The sequence below is a fragment of the Schistocerca americana genome, chromosome 2, assembly GCF_021461395.2.
Source record: "Schistocerca americana isolate TAMUIC-IGC-003095 chromosome 2, iqSchAmer2.1, whole genome shotgun sequence".
NCBI lineage: Eukaryota > Metazoa > Arthropoda > Insecta > Orthoptera > Acrididae > Schistocerca > Schistocerca americana.
Window position 1 is genome coordinate 1,019,861,609 of NC_060120.1, and position 24,393 is coordinate 1,019,886,001.

Genomic DNA, 24,393 nt, shown 5'->3' on the forward strand with positions numbered 1-24,393 from the left:
ATTTGGGCAATAGAAAATCTGCATGCACATTGGCCGGTAGCATTTTGTTCTACAAAGGTGACTGTGTGGTGCCAGTTGATGACACTGGTTATCTCAGGGCCATATTCTTTTGAGAATATGAGTCCTCCAAGTCCTGTTACCTATACCATCACTGGTAAACATTATTAGTCTTTTGCACACCAATGTTATTCCAATCCATCAACAGTGTGGATGAGTGGGTGGCGCCATTTTTTTGCAAGATGGTGCTCTTCCACATTTTGCACAGCCAATGAAGTGAACACTGCAGAGGCATTTTGGAAATGCTACAATTATCAGCCCTCATTTTCCACAGCCTAGCCATCCAGATCATGTGATCTTAATCTGTGTTACTTTTGGCTGTGCGGTTATCAGAAAGAGGTTGTATTCAGTGCTCCAGTTATGAACACAGCTAAACTGAAAGCACGCATTGTTCAACACATTCTGAATATGACCCCTGAGATACTCTGATCTGTTGGGGAACATGCCCTTTGTGGATTTCAACTTGTGACAGAAAATGCTGGCTAGCATATTGAACATGTCTTGAGCCAGTCTCATTACAATTAGGAATCAATATCATTTTGATTTTTATGCAGTTTTTGGTCCCACAACAATTAAAAACCAATGTCATTTTGCTTTTTATGTGGTTTTTGGCCTCAGAACAACTAAAAACTGGTTTTTACCATACAATGCAGTACAGCCTTGCTGTGTACTAACACTTCCACAAGTGTTGACTGCCAAGCTTGTGCAGTATGGATGATGTAACGTGCAACTCAAACCATAGCCATTGCATTGCGATCCATCTGTCATGTGTAGCCAACCCATTAATGTTAAAATGCCTGCGGAGGCATCTATTGACATAATTTTTGTAATTTGTTTTTGTTTGTTTCTTCCAAGACATTTCTCCCTGTGTCAATAATATGCTGTTCAAATTTAAAATCATTCTCAGCAGTCTTTATCTTTCTACAGCATTTTGAAACTGGAACTTTAATTATGGACATCCGGTATGTATAAATAAGTTGGAGCACTTTCTGCTAAGGCAGGCAGTTCAGCTCTGCATGTATTCCATAAAATACTTTAAGTGTGTAATGTTAGTTCATTTGACAGCATTGCTCTCATAACTGGTAAAGATTTTGGATTTTACATGGTAGTTTGGTGAAGACACTGGGTACCTCAGACATCAACATTTCCACTGCCTTGAGTACATAAGTTTGTGCAAAAGCTGTTGATTTTTTGGGCAGGAATGTGAGTATAAATAGTAAATACATTTGAATGTACCAGTGGATACAGATGCATCAGTAACACAGATGCCCATCAGTCATCCAGCAGTGTTTCTAGGACATGCTAGCCAGGATTCAACAAAATGGTTGAAGGGATTTGACTTTGTCATTAAATACAACAGTGGGATGGCACAATCTGTCTTGTACCATATACTTTTACTTACACTTTACAGCCACACAGTGATTCGAGAACAATGAGCAAAAGCTAAATTACGGACAAATTTCATGTGGAAATGAAGAACACATTTGAGGCAACCAGCAACAAGTCCTCACAGCTGGAGAAAAACTGAAGAACAGAGTCTAATGCATGATAGTTACATAAAAGAGTTCTGGTGCTGTGTCTCAAACAGTGAGCCCAAATATGACAAAAGCTGACAAAGTTTCACTACAATTGAAGGGTGCCACAACATAGGACATCATAAAGTAGTGCTAGCACATTGAGGCATGCACCACTAAATAATACGCTGAAAGATTTTTGACAGATTAAAAATGTAATATTGAGGGCTGTCATGGAAGACCTTCAGAAACTCATATCACCAATTTGGTAAATAGTAAGGAAAGTGATACAAAGGTCTACAATGCCTGTTAATGCCAGACCAAGATGGTTAGAAGGAAAAGCTGTGAATATGAAGACCAGCTAGGAAAAGCTAAAACCACTAATTAAAGAAGAGCTTTGTCAGTCATGAGTCGTGCTTGGGTAGCTCAGTTGGTAGAGCACTTGCCCGCAAAAGGCAAAGGTCCCGAGTTCGAGTCTCGGTCCAGCACACAGTTTTAATCTGCCAGGAAGTTTCATATCAGTGCACACTCCACTGCAGAGTGAAAATCTCATTCTGGAAACATCCCCTAGGCTGTGGCTAAGCCATGTCTCTGCAGTATCCTTTCTTTCAGGAGTGCTAGTCCTGCATAGTTCACAGGAGAGCTTCTCTAAAGTTAGGAAGGTAGGAGACAAGGTACTGGCAGAAGTAAAGCTGTGAGGATGGGGTGTGAGTCGTTCTTGGGTAGCTCAGTTGGTAGAGCACTTGTCCGCGAAAGGCAAAGGTCCCGAGTTTGAGTCTCAGTCCGGCACACAGTTTTAATCTGCCAGGAAGTTTCATATCAGCGCACACTCCACTGCAGAGTGAAAATCTCATTCTGGACTATATCATCGATTACAGGTGTCATCATGGTAAGACAGATTGCTGAAGCTCCAGAAATTGCGAGGTTCCTTATAGAAGATGTAATTTTGAAACATGGAGCACCTCTCTGATCATGGAAAAGTGTCTCAGGCAAGACCGGTGTCAGAAGTAAGTGCCTACCATCTGCAGATGAATGGCATCACAAAATGTTTTAATAAGATGTTGGCAGGTTTCATGCTTTTTTACCTGACTCGTAGTTGAGAGCTGTACAAGGAAATGTAGACTTGCCCAACAATTGCCGTATCTCAACTGCAGTAATTCCATTTGAACATCACAGTGACAATGTGAGCATATGAGCAGCATGCATGAAAATGCTAGTGCCACCATTCAAAGACCCACTGACTAAATCAATATCCAGAAAGCTATGCTCCATTCTGAAAGAGGTCGTCAATGTTTTACATGGAGGGAAGCAATAGCATCTGCAGTATATCGTCCACAATCATGAAGTAGTTATAATCACTAACTGGTGATGTCCGGATCACTGGTTCAGTTCCTACCTCCTGCAATTACTTATAATTCAACATTCACAACTTCTAAATGGTTTTGGGTCTTCCTGTCTATGGAATATTGTAATTGCTTGAACATGTAGTCACGTGCACACACTGCTGAATCAGGCTGTTCAGCTCTGTGTGTGCTCAATGAACCTATTTACCATGTGGAGTGATGATTCTTGTTGACAATGCTGCTGTTGTAACTGGTAATTGATTCCAAATAATATAAGACATTATTATTATTATTATTGGTGGTGGTGGTGGTGGTGGTGGTTGTAGTAGTAGTATCAGTAGTAGTAGTAGCATGAGTAACAGATTTACAAAGAAAACAAATCTGACCAGTTTCATGTTTTCATTACCGCACCAACAATACACAAAGCATCTGATGTTCATCAAATTTCCAAGAACACATTCCACACTGTCTGCCTTTTACTGCAGAAGTAATTAGCTATTACAGTATACCAGTTAGTCTCTTAATCAGTGTCTTACACACGAAAAAATGCATTAGATTTAAGCATCAGATGATTTAAGCAATTTTTACTTAGAAGTATAGACTTGTAAAATATCACTTGTTTTGTATCTCACTATGTGTGCAAATGGAAGGTAGGGATATATCAACATATGTAACAATGACCATGAACAGCAGGCCACTTCTATGAACATCTGTAGTGGACAAATATTAGGTTTCCCAGTGGTGGACTTACTGTCTGTTTCTGTTATTCAACTTTGCATTTACAAGTGAACTTTGATCACCATTGCGGTTTACCTGGTCTGATTTAGACATGTATTTTATAATGCTTCAACTGATGAGCATGAAGTTTCCATTTATTTATATTTTAATTTCAATGAACATGCATGGTGAAGTTGGACTTAGATCAAATGCAGCCCGGAACTATTACATTTTAATTTCAATCAGAAACTATTGCTTATTTTATTTCTGTCAAGGACTATTATTATTTGATTTTCTGGACTAACAAACAATATTAATCTGTTGTTACAGAAAGTTTATTTGCTTTCAACAAATGTTGTTGGCCTTCAAATGAGGGTTACAATAATATGGTTGCATATAATTAATAATGTAATATAAACAATACTATAATAATAGATAAATCAATATAAATAATAATGTAATGTAAAACCTGTTTATTGCGTTCTGCATAATGGTCCTTTCCTAGTGGAATATGTTTGAATTTTATCCAGGTACGTTTGTCCTCATCTCTATCCTTCTGTGATTCATAATACCAAGTAGCACCTGCTGAATTTTCTCTGAAAGACATGCCGAAGTAATAAGACAAAACAATTTAATGCACCCATATTGTACACAAAAATTTCAAGTTATAGACACATTATGCAGAAAGAGTTTGGAGTATTCTCCAACTAATACAAACATGATTTTTTCAAAATAATATATATCATCTATATCATTTGTCTTGTTACACCAGTTCCTTTGTTTTTGTCTCACTGACTTACAAGTCGCCATCATATACATACAGCACACTCAGTTTTGCATATACATGTTCCAGATTGTTATCTGAAGTTGAAGTTGATGCTCATCAGAACAAGAAACATTAATATTTCAGAACTGCAGATTATATCATTTACATTTGAGTAATGTATGTAAGGGTAAGCTGAGTTAAGAAGCAATAATATAAGTCACTCTGAATGCTAGACTAAATTATTTCACGGCACTGACTGGCAAGATATAAATAAAAACATAGAAATTGCTGTTAATTGAAGGAAACCCCCTCTAACAAAAGCTGCAGTTCCTTTACTTCTGAAATTCTGAAGCAAAACACAGGAACAATGAGACATGGTGAGTGCCATAACAAAAAGAAAAAAATGAATATCATAAAATGGAAAGCCTTCAGCATGAAGCATTATACAAAGGAGGAAATAAAGAGTTAGGAAATTATGCCTGATTGGTGCCCAAAGATATGCAGAACAGTCACCAAAGATGTATATGATGAGGCTGAAAAGAAGTGACAAGTGTAGGTGGAAAATGAGAGGGAAGAATGGTTCAGTTTATATAAAACAGGTTGGCATGAGTTTAGCTCAATCATATATTGATAAATACTTTATGTGTGGACCTCTAAAGCATTAGTACTTCACATACAATAACAAAAACTAAAAATATGTATGTATATTAGGTGTCTCCACCACGCAAACTTATGAACTGATAAAAAACACATGACTCAGGCACACTCTGTGTGTTTATCTGCATACTTGTAGCCCATAAGTCTGGGCCCTAATGTTGTAGTGACCAAACAACTTGTTACTGAAGCTATGACGTCTCTCACAACGTGTATGAAAAACAAAAATTTGATGTGGTTTTAGTTTAGGGTGATTGCTGTCAAATTGTTAGAGCAGCAGTGCAGTTGTATGCTGAAGTGTATCCTGATTGTGCCAAGCCCTTACAATCTGTCTTTGAAAATATTATTAAAACTATTTCAAGGAACTGTGATTAATAACATATACCAACAAATAACAACAGTAACTGACAGCAGAAATGTCACTAACATTTTAACAGCAGTAATAAACGATCCACATGCTGCTACAAGGCAGCTTGAACATCTGAATGGAATCAGCCACAGGAGTGTTCTGCAAATAATACAGTCAAAAGCATTTCGTCTTTTCCAAATTTTGCTCCCTCAATATCTTAACGGAAATGACTTCCAAAATCAGTACAGCTGCCCAACTAATGGCTACAAAAACTGCAAAATGAATCAGCTTTTCTATGTAAGATTTTGTTTGTGGATGAAGCATTGTTTACAACCCAGAGGTGAATCAGTTTTTACAATATGTGCTATTAGTCAGCTGAAAATTGATGCTATATGATGGAATAAGGTAAACAATGACCTAGGTCTATCAATATTTGGTGTGAGCTTTACAAGAATTCGAGACAAACAATTTGATAAAGAACTCTTGTCATCTATCAATTCAGGAAACTAATTCAAATTGGCCTACAAAAACCATATGTTATGCAGCATCTGCATGTCACATAAGATTTTCCATATTCTATCGCTGTATTTGAAAAAACAACTAGTCCTAGAGAAAGAATGAGTAGGGCCTTTTTGTAGGAAATTCAATGTATTTTACTTTTTTTGCTGGGGCATGCTTTCATTAGAGGCTGTGTTTGACGAGCCATTAAAAAAAAAAGACCTTCCAATGCACCCCCACCTCCACGCTCACCCCACACCAGTCAGGGTTTTTCATATGTTATTCATGCCACTTACAAATAATAAATTTGTCATTTGTGTAAATTTTACATCACAATTTTGTGAATATTAACTGCATAAAATTAAAAATGAAATCATTTTATTTGTCTGTCCTCGTTACTATGAAACTACTGTGCTTGTCAGGGTTCAGTTTAGACCAAATTGTAAATGTAATTAAATTTTACACAATATTTACAAAAATCTTTTTCCTTTCATTACTTAAATTAATACTGTTAATAAAACACCCAGTGGTGTAACAGCTGAGTCAGTGAAGGCCAAACAGGCTGAATAAGGCAAATGATTCATGTAATCACAAGTTTTTGTATTCTGGCCATTGGTTGGTGAATGTGTTGGTGGGGATGTGTTTGAACATCACTTTTGTACCTTCCTCTTCAATAACTCAAACACTGTGGCCTGTAATGAAAATGTATCCCAATGCACATGTTCTGTAGATTAAATGGTTTTGCAGGTCGATTTGTTAAAGTTTTCTGACTTGACAGGCCACAAGTGTCCTATATCAAATTGCTCCTCTTGACTTAATTCTAAACCACTGGGGTGTGTTGTAGACAGTTATCACTTACACTCTGTTCATACAGAATGTTTCCATAAGAACGTGCAAAAATTTAACAGGGCATAGAGGATGCTCCACTCGAAAATTTGAGGTACGGAACCTGGGATCATAGAAGCCAAATTATGGAGATAATATCCTATATCAAATGGCTCCTCTTGACTTAATTCTAAACCACTGGGGTGTGTTGTAGACAGTTATCATTTACACCCTGTACATACAGAATGTTTCCATAAGAACGTGCAAAAATTTAACAGGGCATAGAGGATGCTCCACTCGAAAATTTGAGGTAGGGAATCTGGGATCAGAGAAGCCAAATTATGGAGATAATACGAATAAAACCACATTAATATGTACATTTTTATTTCCATTAGTTACAGTTAACTACACATACAATCACTGACACAATGAATGTACCATTTGTACTGCACCTTACAAAACGTGCTGCAACTGATGGCCATCAACCTCAATGCAAGCATGACATTGACGAACAAGATTCTGGCATGTTTCAAATCATGTCACAAGCAGCTACAATTCTGGCAACTAATTCCATCTGTGTATCCACTGGAATCTCATACACAAGTGACTTTAGATATCCCTAAGGAAATAATCAAGGGGATTCAGGTCAGATGATCTCGCAGGCCATGGAATAGGACCTCTCCTTCCAATCCAGTGACCAAGAAATACAGCAGTGAGATGATTGCGGACATCCACATTGAAGTGAGGTGGTGCACCATCATGTATCCACTTCCTTTCATGAACAGCCAAGGTACATTCTCCGACAACTCAGGCAGAACTCTTTCCATGAACCTCAAGTACAGGTGGTCATTCAGACGACCAGGTAGAACATATGGTCCAACGAGACTGTTGCCTACACTGCTGGCCCAAATACTTCACAACAAAACATACTGTGACTCTACTACAGCATGAGGGTTTTCCTCACCCCATACGTGACTATCCCTCCTGTTCATAATACCATCATGATCAAATGAGGCCTCATGAATAAACAGCATGATCTGGAGAAAATCTGGTCGATCATTTGATTGTTGGAGCAACCACTGACACAATGTGACCCTTGGTGCAAAGTGAATCACAAGCATTGCATGGACTCATTGTGGGTAATATGGGTGTAATTGTTTCTCATGGAATATGCACCACATGCTAGTGTGTGCAGTGCCCATTTCACGAGCAATACAACGAGTACTTGTAGTGGGATCCACTGCTACATGTTCCAGCACCTCCTCTTCAAAATTGCGTGTGCGAGTGAGCCCCATGTTGCCAGGTCCCTTGTTTCTTCTTTCCAATGAACCAGTCTCCTGCATTTGTCAATCAAGTGAAATAAACACTTGTCATGATGGATGATGCCTGTTAAGAAATTGCTCCCTGTGCAGCCTTTCAGTAGTGAGAGCCTTGCAACATACTTCTCCATACACAAGGTGCATGTCAGTGAGTTCTGCAAAACTGTACCACTTCCGCTTTGTTGTATTGTACTGTATGTCCCTGAACAGTACTGAGTAATGAATGGCTTTGTCATTGGTTCGCAGCAAGTTCCATCATGGGACAATGTAAATACGATACAACAGAGCCACCTTATGGACAAGTAAAGTAAACAAAAACTGCATCATGACTTCCTAGTAATAAGGCTCATCCTCCTCATTCCTTTGCAGGAAATAAACAATGTACTTGCAAATAACCAGTACACTGCATGTAAACTTGTACACATGTTAGTTGTAAATAAGCTGGAAAACAGTAATGCCAGACAAAGCGGTAGACAACTTTACTTCCAATCTCCTTAGGTTGGCTTCTCTGACTGCAGGTTACCTATGTCAAATTGTTCAGTGGAGCATAATCAGAAACACCCTGTACAAGGACAACCACAAAAAAAATTAGTCACCACCAAGAAACCTTGCACTAATCTAAATCTGTGTACATTCTTTGCAAACCACAGAGAAATGCATAGCGCAAGGCACTTCCCATTATATCATATATTCGGATTTTTTCCCACTCCATTTGTGTATGGAATGCAGAAAGAATAACTGCTGAAATACCTATGTGCAAGCAGTAACTACTCGAATCTCATCTTTGTGGTCCTTATGGGAACAGAATGTAGGCCATAGTTATGTAGATCATGATTCCTCATTTAATACTGCTTCTTCAAACTTTATAAGTACGGTTTGTCAAGATAGTTTGCATTTATCTTCAAGTGTCTGCCAGTTCTGGTTTTGCAACATCTCCATGATGCTCCAATGGCTCAGGGAAACCTGCAACTATTCGTGCTGCCATACTTTGTGTATGTTCAATGTCCCTAGTAAGTCCTATTTAGTATGGATCCCATACACTTGAGCAATATCCTAGGAGGGTCACACAGATTTTATCAGCAGTTCTCTTTATAGACTGGCTGCATTTCCATTGTTTTACCTACAATTGAGCCAATGTGATCATTCTATTTCATATCCCTACAATTGTTACACCAGGACATTTGCACGAGTCGACCGATTCCAATGTGACTCACTGATATTGTAGTCATGGGATATTACTTTTCCATGTTTTGTAAAGTGTATAATTTTATACTTCTGAACATTTAAAACAAGCTGCCAACCTCTGCACCACTTTGAAATCTTGTCAAGACCTGACCAGATATTTGTGCAGCTTTTTGTTGTTGTTGATAATTGCATCATTTGCAAAATATTGTCTACAAGATCATTAATGTAGAACTTGAATGGTAAGGTCCCAACACACTTCCCTGGGACACGCCAGAAGTATTTTCTACTTCTATCAATGGCCCTTCATCCAAGATAACATGCTGTGTCACTCTACAAGAAATCCTCCACAGATCCTATGTTTGAAATACTCCATATGATTTTACTTACATTAATAAATGTTGGGATGATACTGATTTAAATGGTTTTTGGAAGCCAAGAAATACTGCATCCACATGATTACCTTGATCAGTGATTTTCAGGGTGTCATGTAGAGAAGTACAAGTTTGCTTTTGCATGGCTGATGTTTTTAGATTTCATGCTGGTTAGAATGAAAGAGGTTATTCCATTCATCATTCCTTTATGTCTGAGCTAAGAGTTTGTTGTAAGATTCTACATCAGATGGATGTCAAAGATATTGTATGATAGTCTTGTGGATCACTTCTGCCACCCTTCATACAAAAAAGTGTGACTCATGCCTTCTTACAATACTGATCATAGTTTTTTACTCAAGGGTTCTATGGTTTATTATTATTAAGAAAGGACTGACTCAGTCACAAATGTGTATAGAATCTGATTGGAATTACAGTAGACCCTGGGCCTTGTTTCAAACAATTTCTCTACATCACTGATACTAATATGTCTTGCAGTCATCTTTGCAGTCATGTGAGTATTAAAATGGTACAATGCTCCCTTATTTTCCTCTGTAAAGAAACGTTTGAAAACAGAGTTCAGCATTTTTACTTTGGCTTTGCTACCCTTAATTTCAGTTCCTTTGTCATCCATCAGTGGCAATAACAGCCCTTACATATGGCTAGAATTTATTTGAGTTTTGTGAGGAGTCTTTTGATAAGATTCTCCTACAGTAGTTATGGATTGCCCTTCTTACTGTCAAACAAATTTCATTAAACTTTTCTCTCTTGATAGCCCTATGCTTTGTTTTACACCTCTTATGAAGTAGATACTGTTTTTTGGAAGGTTTCTTTACAGAGACTGCATGCCTTGGAGGGTCACTGCCATAATGAACTCTTCTAGCTTATACATGTGTATCCAATGCTTGCCTGTCTATTTTTTTTTTTTTTACTCATAGTTCCTCTATGTGCTTGTGACTACAGTTAATGGTTCTCAGAGAACCATCTTCTTTGAGATATTAGCGTAATGCCTATATATCTACTTTACAGTGCAGTGTATGTCTTTCTACTTGTTTTAATTGCCTCATTGTCCCTGATATCAGTTCAATGTGAACATCCTCAAAAAGGTCAGGTATATTTGTTGCAGTCAGATCTAATATATTTCCATCATAGGTGGGCTTCCAAACTACCTGTTCTAAAGAGTTTTCTGAGAAAGCACTTGGTATTGTTTACAGCTAGTCTTGCCACTGCTACCACCTACAAAACTAATTATTACAACTGCTTGTTGGATGAGTAGTTTCCTCCAATGATGTCAGTATGATTGGGGTACATACATACTAACTGAGATGAAACAGCATCCAACATGAGTTTGCAAGATTTGTTTGGACAAGATGAAGCGATCTGTTGGCAAAGCAAGCTGAAAGAAAGCAAGCTGGTATTGCCCTGATTGTAACATACTTCTGTGAACACCAGGATGTTTCAGGCTTTTCCATATAAAAGCCAATTACCTGTAAAATTGTACAACAACTCATCTTACCCCCCTTTTATATGGGTGATAATTTTTCAGTCACTATAATAATAAAATTTGTAATCTGTTACAAAACTCAAATGAAGATGAAAAACAAATCTCGATGCTCAGTTTTTTTTAAAGGTATCTCAAATGAAGGTGAACGAATAACATTTTAAATAATGATATAAATGTCTAGTTTTTTGGACCCAGAATTTCTGGACCTCTTAGTGTTAATGGAAAATGGGAGACTCTTGCAAACTCGTTTTCAGAAAGCTGGAGATCCTAACACTACCTTACATGCTTATTCTGAAGGCTGTAAAATTGTTTTAAAAAAGCACCTAGTGCCAAGTGAATGTAGACTAAAGAAAAACAGCAAAATTCGCCAACTTTACGCTACAAAAAAATTGGATCTTCATGTGTTGCATGCTAATACACAACTTTGCCAAAAGGGAGCTTTCCACATGGACCTTCAGCTCTTCAATAAGCTCCTCACAAGTATAAAGCCTATTGAAGACAATATATAATTTTATAAGGGTATGAAATCTTATCTGCTGTGTCACTGTTTACATTCTAATGAAGAATACCCAAGCAATAAATGTACTAGGTATGATGCAATGGAACACGAACTACTGAGTGAAACAAATGTTATATGAAACTGTTGCAATGTGTTGTATATCATAACATACCCAGTATGAATAGTGACATCATTTTGTTTAATGTCTGTAGCACACTGTGTAAAATTAGAGCACATGAACCAAATAAATAAATAAACTGCACACTTCTGAATCAATGCGGATGCAACAATCTACTTGTGAAAAATGTATAATTGAAAATTTCCATGATTTTCATTACATCCTGTACAATAAATGCCTTTAGAAAACCAATTAACTTTTATTTTATGATAAATGATGTATTGGCAAAAATTAGTTTCACTAACCTGTGTTCAATGACAGCAACCAGGTACCCGTGAGAAGCTAGTTCATTGCACACACAGGAATAGAGAAAACGTGATGCTCCAAGCCCATGTGAAAGTATAATGACTGGTAGCTTTTTAAGTTTAGTATTAACATCTGCTCCCCAAGCAGCAGTAACTTTTGCATCGCCTGTAAAATGTTTTCAGCAGCAAGAGTTCCTGTTAGCAAATAGAGGTAATCAAAGAGAATGTGAAATTACAAATAAGAGAGTTGTAATTACATTTTCTATGCAGATACTAAAAACTTAATACACCTCATAATATTTTTTCATTCTGTTTTTCAGGACTTAAGCCATCATCCATACTAAATGTTGTCTGAACTTTGTGTATGGTTGGCACATTATGAAAAAATCTGTAATACAAAACAGAACAAGAATAATCATCTACTTTGGCTATTTTCATGTTTTGTTGCTAGTGCTGTAGTGTACTTGCATAACTTTAAAATAATTGATAAAGCAATCTGAACTAACATGATTTGAGGAAACGATAAACCAAAATATGTGAGTAGTGGAAATTTTGAAACTGGCTTTCTACATACAGCAAGCACAGTGCATTCTATCACTATGTCATCTTGCTTGGTACAGATACCACATTTTTTTCCTGAGCATAGCAATCTAGTGTCCCCAAAAGCTCAGTGAAACTACTTTTCTTTTGTGCATGAATTCCCTCCTCACTGACAAAATCCTCAGCTAGTGTATGAAAATGTTTGCAGTTTATCAATGATCTCGACATGGCCATTGAGTGAACACTGCATACTGTGCGACAGTGTGGGTGTGCAACACATCTCAATTTACTTGCAAGGTAGTATTGTGAACCAGTGTACACAAATGTACATTAAATCAGCAACAACTACTCCATCAGCAGGAGTTACAATTCCTGCTAACTGCACTATGTAATATGTATGTCCATTAACCATCAGTCATATATTTTGACTTCATGATAGTAAATTGATCTTAATGTCAAATGCACATATCACTGAGAAAAACTTTCATACAAAATTGCTATTATTCTTGAGCCATATTTTAATACAAAGAAGTTCATTATTTTTTCAAAAGATACATGAAGTCAGCTCAGTTACATGCAAAATTAAATTCTTTTTCAGTAGTAGGCAAAACTGTTTATTTACCACAAGTGGAAAGATAGTTCTATGACTGATACTTCTATGGCTGTTGGTAAGCAGAATTTGTTCTGGTATACATAAATGCCCTTAATTGACAGTAAATGTTGGAACTTATTTCTGTTTAGCGAAGAAATTATGTAAGTTGATCATACACAGATTATAGAAACTATTTTGTTCTGATTTTAAAAATGAAGACTAAGTAACAAATACTGAGCAAAGTGAAGATACACAGTTAACGATCATGTCAGAACTGAGTACAATGTTAGAATAGAGAGTCACTCGCCGTGAACTAATGATAAAATATTTCAAGCAATCTTATTCATATTTTCAATAAAGTAAAAAACTTGAAAACTGGAATACATGATAGATATGTTCCAAAGATGCAATGAAGCTTTACACACATTTTTTAAAAAAAGAAAAAAAAAAACAGTAATACAATACTGAACATCTCAATTAATTTCCCATCTAACTTCAAAATTTCATACCAATGCACAACAGTACTGCATTAGTTGTTATTCTGGCACCACTTCACTTGGACTCACAATTACAATAATAATGATAATAATGGGAGAAACGAATGTAGCCATGCTATTTTGGAGAGGCTAAATTAAACCAAAAATATGAAATATTATTAACATACAGCTTAAGCAGAGCATTTATAATTTGTGGTTTGGGAAAGTCTCCTGCTGAGAGATACATTGCCAGTGTCTCAAAAAATTGTAAAATGTGCACAATCTGCCCTTGAACTGCTTCACTTTATCTACGTATGAATACTGAATACCATCAGTAAACCTTTTTTTCTTTTTTTTTCTGATAGTTATTTCAGCTCCGTTGAGCCATTGACAGTGCAGTATTCAATTACTCCCTACATTTAGTTCTTTTTGCAGCTGTCAGCCTTGGATTATTGCAGATATCCTTTTACTCTGTTTGTTAATAATTGAACAGGTTTCGATTAAAATTTCATGTTATCCTAGCCTTTTAGACGCAAGCATCAAAGTCTTATATTTGTGCTAAAATTGACTGGATTTGTGTCCCTGTTCCCATTGATATTTGCATAACAAGGATAAACTCTTAAATTGGTGTACAGGATGATTCAACATACAATGAAAGAACGAAGACATCAATTTAGTGTGCATAAAATGTTTCTCCAGCATACAATATGAAGTGCTCTCAGCAAAGATGGTTAATCATGAACAGAAATCCTTTTAGGTTTTTTCCCTGAGAAATAAAAACTCCTATAAATGGCATCTTTAGTTGAAACTTGGAGTTACAACAAAGTTTGTATATTCTGCACATCCCTTTATACAGCACTGATTACGAACCACCTGTCTACACAAACACACTTCCATTGCCAAACTGTAACCCAGAATGAATGAATGACGAGCAAAGCTACCATCCACAGAAGAACTCCCCCCACACCCCCATCCCTCCCCCCTTCCAATGCCCTGCTCTTCTGTCCCAAATACTGGCTTCTCTCAGTAACATAGATGTGACATTTGTCTTTACAGTCTGTACTAGTTCCCGCCCCACACCCAACACCACCACTGTCGCAGTGCTTCCCATTTCACCTCATTAAGATACACTCAAACTTTGTCCCTGTGGTCTTCCCACTCGTTTATAGTATCTATCTTCATCCATTTCCAACCCACTTTTCCATTTCATTGACTGAGTGAGATGGCACAGACACTGAACTTACATTCAGGAGAACAGTAGTTCAAATTCCTGTCCAGACATCCAGATTTTAAGTTTTCAGAGGGCTACACAAATCACTTAAAGTGAATACTGGGATTTATCATTGGAAAACATTTGAAACACTGACAGGATATTCTGCATGCGTGTGTGTGTGTGTGTGTGTGTGTGTGTGTGTGTACGTACCTGTGTGTGTGCTGTGTGTGTGTGTGTTTCTGCACTAATTGACTTCAAAAGACAACAGGGATGGGAGACTCAGCAACATTTACAGTATTGTTTATGTGCCTGTGAACTACTTACCCCCTCAGCTACCCAGGGAATGGTTATCAGTCTCTTCTTCTTATTTGCTCTACGTACTGTTTCCTAACACACCTAATATGTTTCAAATTTTAAAGCTACAAATATCGTTCACAAATCTGTGGCAGGAAAGCGCACAAATACACATATTTTTTATACTTCCTCTTTCATGAAACAAAGGGCTACATACACAAAACATTACAACTGTCCCCATTGGTAAACTTTTGAAGTACATCATGAACGAGAGTTTGAAAAATATTAAATAACATTATTAGTTTATGTGTGGTATGTAATGCTATTTTTATTTACATATTCTACATTTTTCACATGTATAATTTTATGTACAACATCATTTCGTGTGTCACAAAATCTCACATGTACAGTTCTTCAGACATTCAAAGACAAAAATGAGAACAATGTGTAGGTTTTCATAGATTGAATAAGGTTTCAGGATCTGAAACTGATTTTTCAGCTAATGGCATGCAAGACAACCTCTGGTTAGCTTTATCATATTGCACGAACCGCTTGTAATCTGTTGCACATGAAATGTTGATATACTGTATACAGAAAAAAAAGAAAAAGAAAAAAAAAGTGAAATATCTAATAATACTGTGGCAGTGAAAGACACTTAAAGAGAACCACTACACATGGTACCAGCTATGAGAAACTTTCCAGTGGCATGATACACATTCCAGTTACATTAATGTGATCACTGCCTTAGTTTGACACCAACATGTAATAACCAATTACAGATGGCAGCACTAGCAGTGGAGAGTACATAAAATGTGTCATGGAGGACATGGAAAACAGTCCAATTCATTGGTGTACTGTGGAAACAGAGAGATTTATGCTATGTCCAAAAACTATGAGGCATAGATGACAGGGGTGAATGAGGCTGCAGAGATGTCTGTGGCCAAATAGATGTGTAAATGTTAAGCAACTGACTATCCACATGAACCAAGGGTCTACCAACACTGTCTCCTCAACAGCCGTTCAGCAAATTTAACTGCTAAGGAGCCTCTGCAGCAGGTGTCTGGTTCATGCACCCATGCTTATTGCAGTGCATCAGTGAGAAAGTCTGGAATTTGCACACTAAGACCACTACCGGATATCTGCTGCACGGTGACAGGCGGCCTTTTCAGATGAATCATGGTTTACACTTCATGGGACAGGTGGTCACTGGCATGTACAGTGTATAATGTCTGAAAGCAAATACCCTGCAACAATTGTCGGTAGGATCCACGCCAGAGGAGGGAGCATTTCCATCTAGGAATGTTTCTGCATCATCCCCTGGGTGATCTCATAATTCTGGAAGCCAAAATGGCCACGTGTATGCATCTATCCTTTGAGACCATATCCCCCCCTACATACATTTGTCTTTCCTCAGGATTGATAGTATCTATCAGCAGGACATTGCAACATGTCACACAGATTGCAGTGTAGGTGCATGGTTCGAAGAGCATCAGGATGAGTTTATTCCAAAAGTCCCCAGATTTAAACCCAATCAAGAATCTGTGAGACCATCTCGATCACTTGATGGGTGCTCTACCAAGATACGTAGTGCAGCAGGCAACAGCACTGGAGTCGGCGTGGCTCTACATCCCTGTTAGTACCTTCGAGAACCTCACTGACTCTCTTCCTGCATGTCTCACAGCAGTCCATGCTGCAAAAGGTGGTTATTCAGGCTTTTGACAGGTGCTCACATTAATGTGACTGGACAGTGTATTTCCATTGTCTTACACACTCTTTGTATTTACATATAACTCACTTGCCAACTATGGAGGACACTGAAATCAACTGAAAGAATGAGGAGACAAGTGGAAGAAGTTGGGGGAGAATAAGTATGTGATAACTTAAATGTTTTCCCTTAAACTAATAGTGATGGTAAGAATAAATCACTGTCTGCTACTAACCTGCCAGCAGGTAATACACAAGCCGGAAAAGAAACCTCCACAGTCCCATAACATAGGCAAATCCATCAAGATACTCATTACTTGGCATCCAAGAGAACCACTTGCTGGAATGATCCTGTAAAATATGAAAAATAATGAGCTGCTAGAGTAATCCATTTCAGAAATTTCCATACATTTAACGAAACCAGAATTTCACTTTTTTTTTTTTTTAATACAAGTGCAACAAGCAGCAGTCCATGATGCCTCACACAGGTATTCTCATTTGTGAAGGAGCTATTTTACTGGAATGATGGAGGTGTTCAGTCATCAAAAGGCAAATCCTTTTTCATAGTTATATAGTTAAATGAATTGTTACTTTTACTTCTTAAATTATTAAGAAGTCATATTAAATATTACTTTCTTACAATTATCTAAGATGCTGTTCCATTCAACCTTTCCTGCTTTCTCTCTTACTGGACCTTCTGTTGGCACCACATCATATTTTTCTCCTGTACTCATTGCTTATAACACTTGATTTGCAACAAGAAGCAGTGATTTCTCTCAAGTAGTACAACCGTACTAATATACCTTACCTTTCTAAGAACTAGCTTATTATGGACTCCTATATTGTCTTATTAGCTTAATCAGAAGTAACCCACCAGATATATTACAGTCATTTACATCTGATTCTAGTTTTTCCCCTGTTGTTACTACTATGATTACTGCAGTTCATCAGGAATGTGTTATTTATGATCAGACATGGGAAAATCAAACATACTGGGAAAAGTAATGGAATTCTAGACAGGCATAATTGATCTCAAATGTGGTATGTGTTATGGTTTATAATTGATACTACAGGTTTTTAATGCAGAAGATGAAAAACAGGAACTTCTTAGACTGAAATATGTGTAGAAACATACAGTTACAAAACAAGTAAAACAATCAAGAATGGCAGATTTTCTACTTGTGGAAAAATGTAAAGAGCAACAGCTAATATCTGACATTTGTTATCAAATAAGTTATTGACACATTCAAAGGTTCTCATTCATTTTGGTTCTTCTATGTAACAATTAGTGTGCATCAAAGGCTAAGTGTCAGACAAAAAATTTAAAGGCCCGGGATTAAATCTTCATTAGATCCCAAGATTTCACCTATCACTTCTCTCCCCACTGGTAATGAATTGTTTATGTAAAAAAATATCTAGTTGCACCATAATTAAGCTGAAAGTCCCTCCATAAATGGTTGAGTAAGTCATTTCAAAGGCACACCAACTCCAATACAACATGGCCTAGTAAATCACTGTGGTATTCGAATCAACCAGTTCTGAATCAGGGGTTTTTCCATGGGGAGGAGAAAAAACCCTGATAACCACTTTCTGGCATCAGCAGTACAAACCGGAAAAAATAAGTTCTGTTAATGAAGCCATGTTATCCCTTCACAAAGCTATTAATAAAAAAAAAACAATGATTAAAGTGTCTCCTGTCACAGTACATGAAATTGAGAATATAATTAGAGAGATGAAGAGCAAGAATTCTGTTGGCATAGATAGTATCTCTTCAAGATTACTGAAGGAGTGTTATAAGCTGATAAGCAAAATACTGTGCCACATATTCAATGAATCCATCCAGCACAGGATTGTTCCTGAGAGACTAAAGTATGCTATTGTCAAACCTCTCTTTAAAAAAGGCGATAAAGCCAACGTTACCAACTATCGGGCTATCTCCCTTTTAACGACCTTTTCTAAAATTCTTGAGAAATTGGTTCAGAAAAGACTTATTGAACACCTCATGCATTATAAGGTATTAAACAGTAGCCAGTTCGGATTTCAACAGGGTGTATCAACAGAACAAGCTATTTTTTCCTTCACCCATCAAATCTTAGAGTCTTTTAATAATAAATTATCTCCTGTTGGTATCTTGTGTGACCTTTCTAAGGCCTTTGATAGTGTTAATCATGAAATCCTTTTATCAAAGGCTGAATGTTATGATATAAGTGGCGCAGTTGGCTCATGGATTAAATCCTACCTAGCTGGAAGAGAGCAGAAGGTCATGTTGAACGACTCTGAGGGGTACTCTGTGTCATCTAGCTGGGGCTCTATTGGCTGTGGTGTTCCTCAGGGCTCTGTACTTGGCCCCCTTCTCTACCTCATCTTTATCAATGACCTTCCCTTGCATACTAGCTTTAAAACTCACTTTACTCCTTTTGCTGATGACACCTCTATCCTCATCAACAAAATTCCCAACCTCAATCTTGAGGAATCGGCCAATATTGTCTTTAGTGAAGTATGTAATTGGTTTGTAAATAATGGGTTATCACTAAATGTTAATAAGACCCAGTTTGTGCATTTCCAAGTAAGGAAAAAAGTTGAGGATCAATTAAGTATTATATTGAATGGTAGTGAGTTACTACAAGTTGAGTCAACCAAGTTTCTGGGTGTTCACATTGACAACAGTCTAAAATGGTCTGAACATATTTTGCACCTCCACAAAAAACTCAGCTCAGCAACATTTGCTGTGCGTATTATTTCCACTGTATGTGACTGAGACAAAACAAAAACTGCTTATTTTAGTTATTTCCATGCATTATTACTGTATGGTATAGTTTTCTGGGGTAATCAGCCACTACCCAAAAAAATATTCATTGCCCAAAAGAGAGTTATTAGGATAATGAGCGGAGTCCAGCCTAAACATTCTTGTAGGAACCTTTTCAGAAAATTAGGTGTACCGACAACTGCATGACAATATATCTACTTCCTGTTATGTTTCATTGGTAAAAATGGACAATCATACAAAACCAATGATTCATACCATACCCACGATACCAGGAGGAAGATGACCTCCATTATGAATCAAAAAACCTTACTATTGTACAAAAAGGAGTCCATTACATGAGCTGCAAGGTGTTCAATGCTCTCCCACCATCACTGAAATTACTTATCCACAAGCTTCCCAAATTTAAACAACAGCTCATGTCATTGTGCATTACGATACTCACAATCCCTGTTAACATTTACATAACATCCCTGTTATTTTTTAATGTTATTTTTTCTATACCTATTAATGTGTATTTTGTCTTATACCAGATATCCCCTTGCAAGAGGTACTTTTATGTATTCCTTTTGTATTATTTGTAATAATTCTGACACGTCCTACATCCATGCGAATGCCTCACAGTATTGGATTTATGGGATATAAATAAACAAGTAAATAAATAAATAATGCAGAGGAAGATAGGCAATTTAAAATAGAGTGAAATTTGCCAGATAACCATGGGCTGAAAATGCACTGTTGCAGAGCTGCAGCAATAAATGGCAGTCAGTCAATGACAAGGACGTGAAATTGTGTGAATTCAGCCTAAATTCCCTAGCTAATACCTGTTATGCCACATAACTCAGTTCCTGGTTACACTGGTTCAAGGTAATTGTTTCAGTTGAACAGCCAAAGCTAAGAAAATTCTAAATTCCCACTCAAGGCTGGCTTTATTACATACAATTTTTCTGTCACATTTACTGGGTAAAACTAGGCTATTAAATCAACTATATTAGAAGTTCTGAAATTCTGTAATGTAGTTAAGACAGCATCAGTTTCTGAATATACACAGGATTTAGTTTATTTTTTGTCTCAAATGCATTTGTGGAGAAGTGAATTAAAAAAAAAAGGCAGAACTTAGATTGCAGGAACAACTCCTTGAGTTAGAGTTATATTAGGTATAGTTTTGCCAAAAACTGGTTAGGGATGGATAGGAACAGTGCCTGTTGTGTATGGATGCAGGGAGAATTGTTTACTGCCTGTAAGTAGCTGTAAGGTGTGTTAGTCATGGTCAACATGCTTCAGGCTGTTGCGCTGGGCTGCGGTGGCATTGGGGTACTTGAGATGAATGCTTTTGCACCCCTGGAGACTATAGTTTCACCTGAATCTCTGATGTCTTAGCACCTTCAGATTGACTTGCCCTGGCCAGTTGACACTTACCTGACAGTGAATGGCAAGGTTATGGAGGTAAAAAAGCCTACTGACTGCACAGCTATCCCCCTACATGTTAAAAACAGAATTGAGGTATTGCCCAATGCTGAAAGTATAAGTGGGATTGATCTTCCTGAAAGTTCCAAACAAGCACAGAGGATGAGACTACTTGTCCCTGGGAGCTCAAATGTTAAGCAGGTTTTTGTATCTCCACAGGCATGACAATGCCATGATACCATCACTGTCAGCACAAAATATTAGTATTCTTGCTGATAGTGGCTTGTCTACAAGCCAGGGGAGCTGAATCTGCGAAGAGGGAATGAAACTTGATATGCGAGTCAATTGAAAGGAGAGCAGAGAATACAAACACCACATAGAGATGAGCTCGGAGCAAGCACAACATCACTAGTGTAAACAACTGAGTGACTAAGCACATGGAAAACAGAGCACAGTGCAAGGCGAAGACCAGGTCCGTGATAGTTGATGTCCATGTAAGAACTGGTGGACCAGGCCCACTGCTGCTGACAGGTAAACACGTGGGTCAGTGGCTCTACCCATGAAACACCTTGTGCATGCCCTCCATGTTAGCATTCTGCCCTTTTCTGCTGCAATACCCAAGCCAGCTCACCTTCAACAATTTGATATTCACTGTTGGGAATACCCCTTGAAAAGGCCACATAACCTGAAAATGGCCAGGTTTGTGCCGCAACCTCTGGCATGAAACATGTGAATGCGAGATACCCTGGCAGCAGATTGACCACCAAAGGAGACAAAATTAGTGCAGCTTCTTGTGTGGGAGGGGTAGAACATTGCAGACACTGGGGGTAATGGTTGGTCTGCTGGCAATGGTGGGAGTAAGGTTCCATTCACTGGGGAGTGGAGGAAGGAGGGGACCCATTCAAATTCCATGGGATTCACACTGGCAGTCATGGGAACTATCCCTCGTCATGCTCTATTCCACAGTGGAGGATGACAAAGAGCGGCATAGGGTGACATGCTGTCACAATTGGGAGTCTGCCTCTGGAACAAAGCTGTGACTGACCCCGTTACCTGGTTGGCTTGGAGACAGCAGTGCCAAGGGTCCAACAGGTCACAGAAACATGTGACTGGAATGATGGATCAACTGCTCCCAACTAGAATCCATCATAAACAAATGTCAAACTTCGTGGGCCACCATGACATCCGGTAGCCACCCCTGCAGCTGCTTGAAAGACCAGGCATCACCACACAAGCTTGGCATTCAACAGTTGTGGCACTGTTAGTTTGGTAAGCCCATCCACCATGGCAAGGTTGTACCACACTAGATGAGAGAAATTGCTTTTTAATTGTCCTGATTCCAACAACCACACAAGAGCAAAATGATATTGGTTTTTAATTGTTTGGGGGCCAAAGCTGCATAAAAAGCAAAAAGACATCGGTTTCTACCTGTCATGAGACTGGCACAAGACATGTTCAATATGCTGTCCATTGTTTTCTGCCACAGGTTGAAATTGAGGAACAGCATGTTCCACAACAGAACAGGGTGTCTCGGGAGTCACGTTCAGAAAGCACTATGCAATGCATGTCTTTAGTTCAGCTATGTTCATAATTGGACCACTGCACACAGCATCTTTCAGATAACCCCACCACCAGAAGTCACATGGATTAAAATCAGGTGACCTAAACAGCTAGACTTTAGGGAAATGGCAACTGCTAATACTAGCATTTCCAAAATGCTTCTGCAGCAGCTTCTTCACTGGTTGTGCAATGTGCAGGGGAGTGCAGTCTTGCATATAAATGATCCAACCCATACATCCACAGTACTGAATGGTTCAAATGATGTTGGTGTGCAAAAGACATTTACAGTGTTTACCAGTGATGGTACAGGCAATAAGATCCACAGGATCCATCTCTTTAAAATAAAAAATATAAATACATAAATATGGCCCTACAATAAATGTTGCTATCAAGTCACACCACAGAGTTATGTTTGCAGAATGAAGTGGTACTGGTTGATGTGTGAGCACATCCACACTACTGAATGGTTCAAATTATGTTTGCATGCAAAAGACATTAATAGTGTTTACCAGTGATGGTACAGGTAATACAACCCAGAAGACCCATCTCCGCAAAAAAATTTGGCCCTACCATAAATGTTGCTATCAGGTTGCAACACACAGTTATCTTTGCAGAATGAAGCGGTACTGGTTGATGGGGGTGAGTGGATTTTCCATTGCCCATATTCTGAAAATCCATGTTTTGACATGTCCTTTAATGTGGAAACAGGCTTCATCTATCCACAGAATGTTCCATGGCCATTCATTGTCCACCTCAATGTGAGCAAAAAATTCTGAGGCAAACATTTATCTTACTGACAGATCAGCATGGAGCAACTCCTGAACATGAGTAATTTTGTATGGATGACAATGCAGGATATTTTGTAGAGTTTGAGGCACCATGCTGACAGACATGTCCAAAGCTTGGGCAATTCCCTGTGTATTGCATGTTTGCACTCCACTGCTCCACCCCTCCTGCAATACTGTGGCCTCCATCTGCTACTGATGTCAGATCAATTGTTTTCCTTCCTCTGCCACATTGCACTCCAAAAAAACCTGTCTTTTCATATTTTGTAATCTTTTTTCCAGACACTTGGCAGACACTGTCCAATGCTTTTTTTAATACCTTTGTGTGTCCAGAACTTCCAAAGAGCTTATTGTCACTGTTCTTGTAACAGAGCTTCACCAGCAACACACACACCTACACTGAGATAGTCATGCCAAGTATCTCATAAGATGTGAATGAGAAACAGCAACATAACTCAAATCTTTAATTTTGCATATTCTGCCATTCACAGTGCCATCTAGTGGTAAAATGTTTGTTAAATTTGTTTTGTTTCCATAATGTTTCCTCCTTCTTCGATAATATTCCATTCAAATTTAACATCATTCTGAGCGGTAGTTGTTCTTTTACTGTGTTTTGAAACTGGAACTTTAATTAAAATCACCTTGTATTCTGGAAGTAAAATACTTTCTCCTTCATATTTCTGGCTGGGGATTTTTCAGGGATATGTCATCAGAAGGAAAAACAAATCTAGTGTTACATGAATCAGGCAGTGGTAGGTAAGGGAACTTAAAAAGATACATGAATAGGTACAAGTTACATATATTGTGACTTAGTGAAGTGCTGTGATGAGAAGAAAAGAATTTTTATTGTGTCACCTAGCATACAGTGAAGTAGCCTCGTCAACAGTCTCAGTCTAGTAGCATGTGTTTGCGATCCTAAAAAATCTGGTAGTGCAAATCCATACAAAAAAGACAATAGGGGTGGTTATTATATTCTGTTTTAATTCTTAAGTAACCTCCCCCATTTGCATTTCCTTGTCAGGTGCCAGCCTCGTTTC

The 24,393-nt window shown here is 38.0% G+C and overlaps 1 protein-coding gene and 1 non-coding gene across 2 annotated transcripts in view; one reads left to right on the forward strand and one right to left on the reverse strand.

Moving 5' to 3' along the window:
- LOC124594868 (platelet-activating factor acetylhydrolase-like) overlaps positions 1 to 24,393 on the reverse strand; it is a 94,731-nt gene that overhangs the window by 28,595 nt on the left and 41,743 nt on the right. Inside the window, exons 3-5 of the mRNA XM_047133337.1 lie at positions 17,077 to 17,191; positions 12,022 to 12,187; positions 4,101 to 4,227 (exon numbers count right to left, since the gene is read on the reverse strand). Coding sequence (XP_046989293.1) covers positions 4,101 to 4,227; positions 12,022 to 12,187; positions 17,077 to 17,191 — 408 coding nt within the window. The remainder of the gene's footprint in view (positions 1 to 4,100; positions 4,228 to 12,021; positions 12,188 to 17,076; positions 17,192 to 24,393) is intronic.
- Trnal-caa lies at positions 1,986 to 2,060 on the forward strand. The gene has a single exon. It is a non-coding gene; the product is annotated as a tRNA-Leu (tRNA).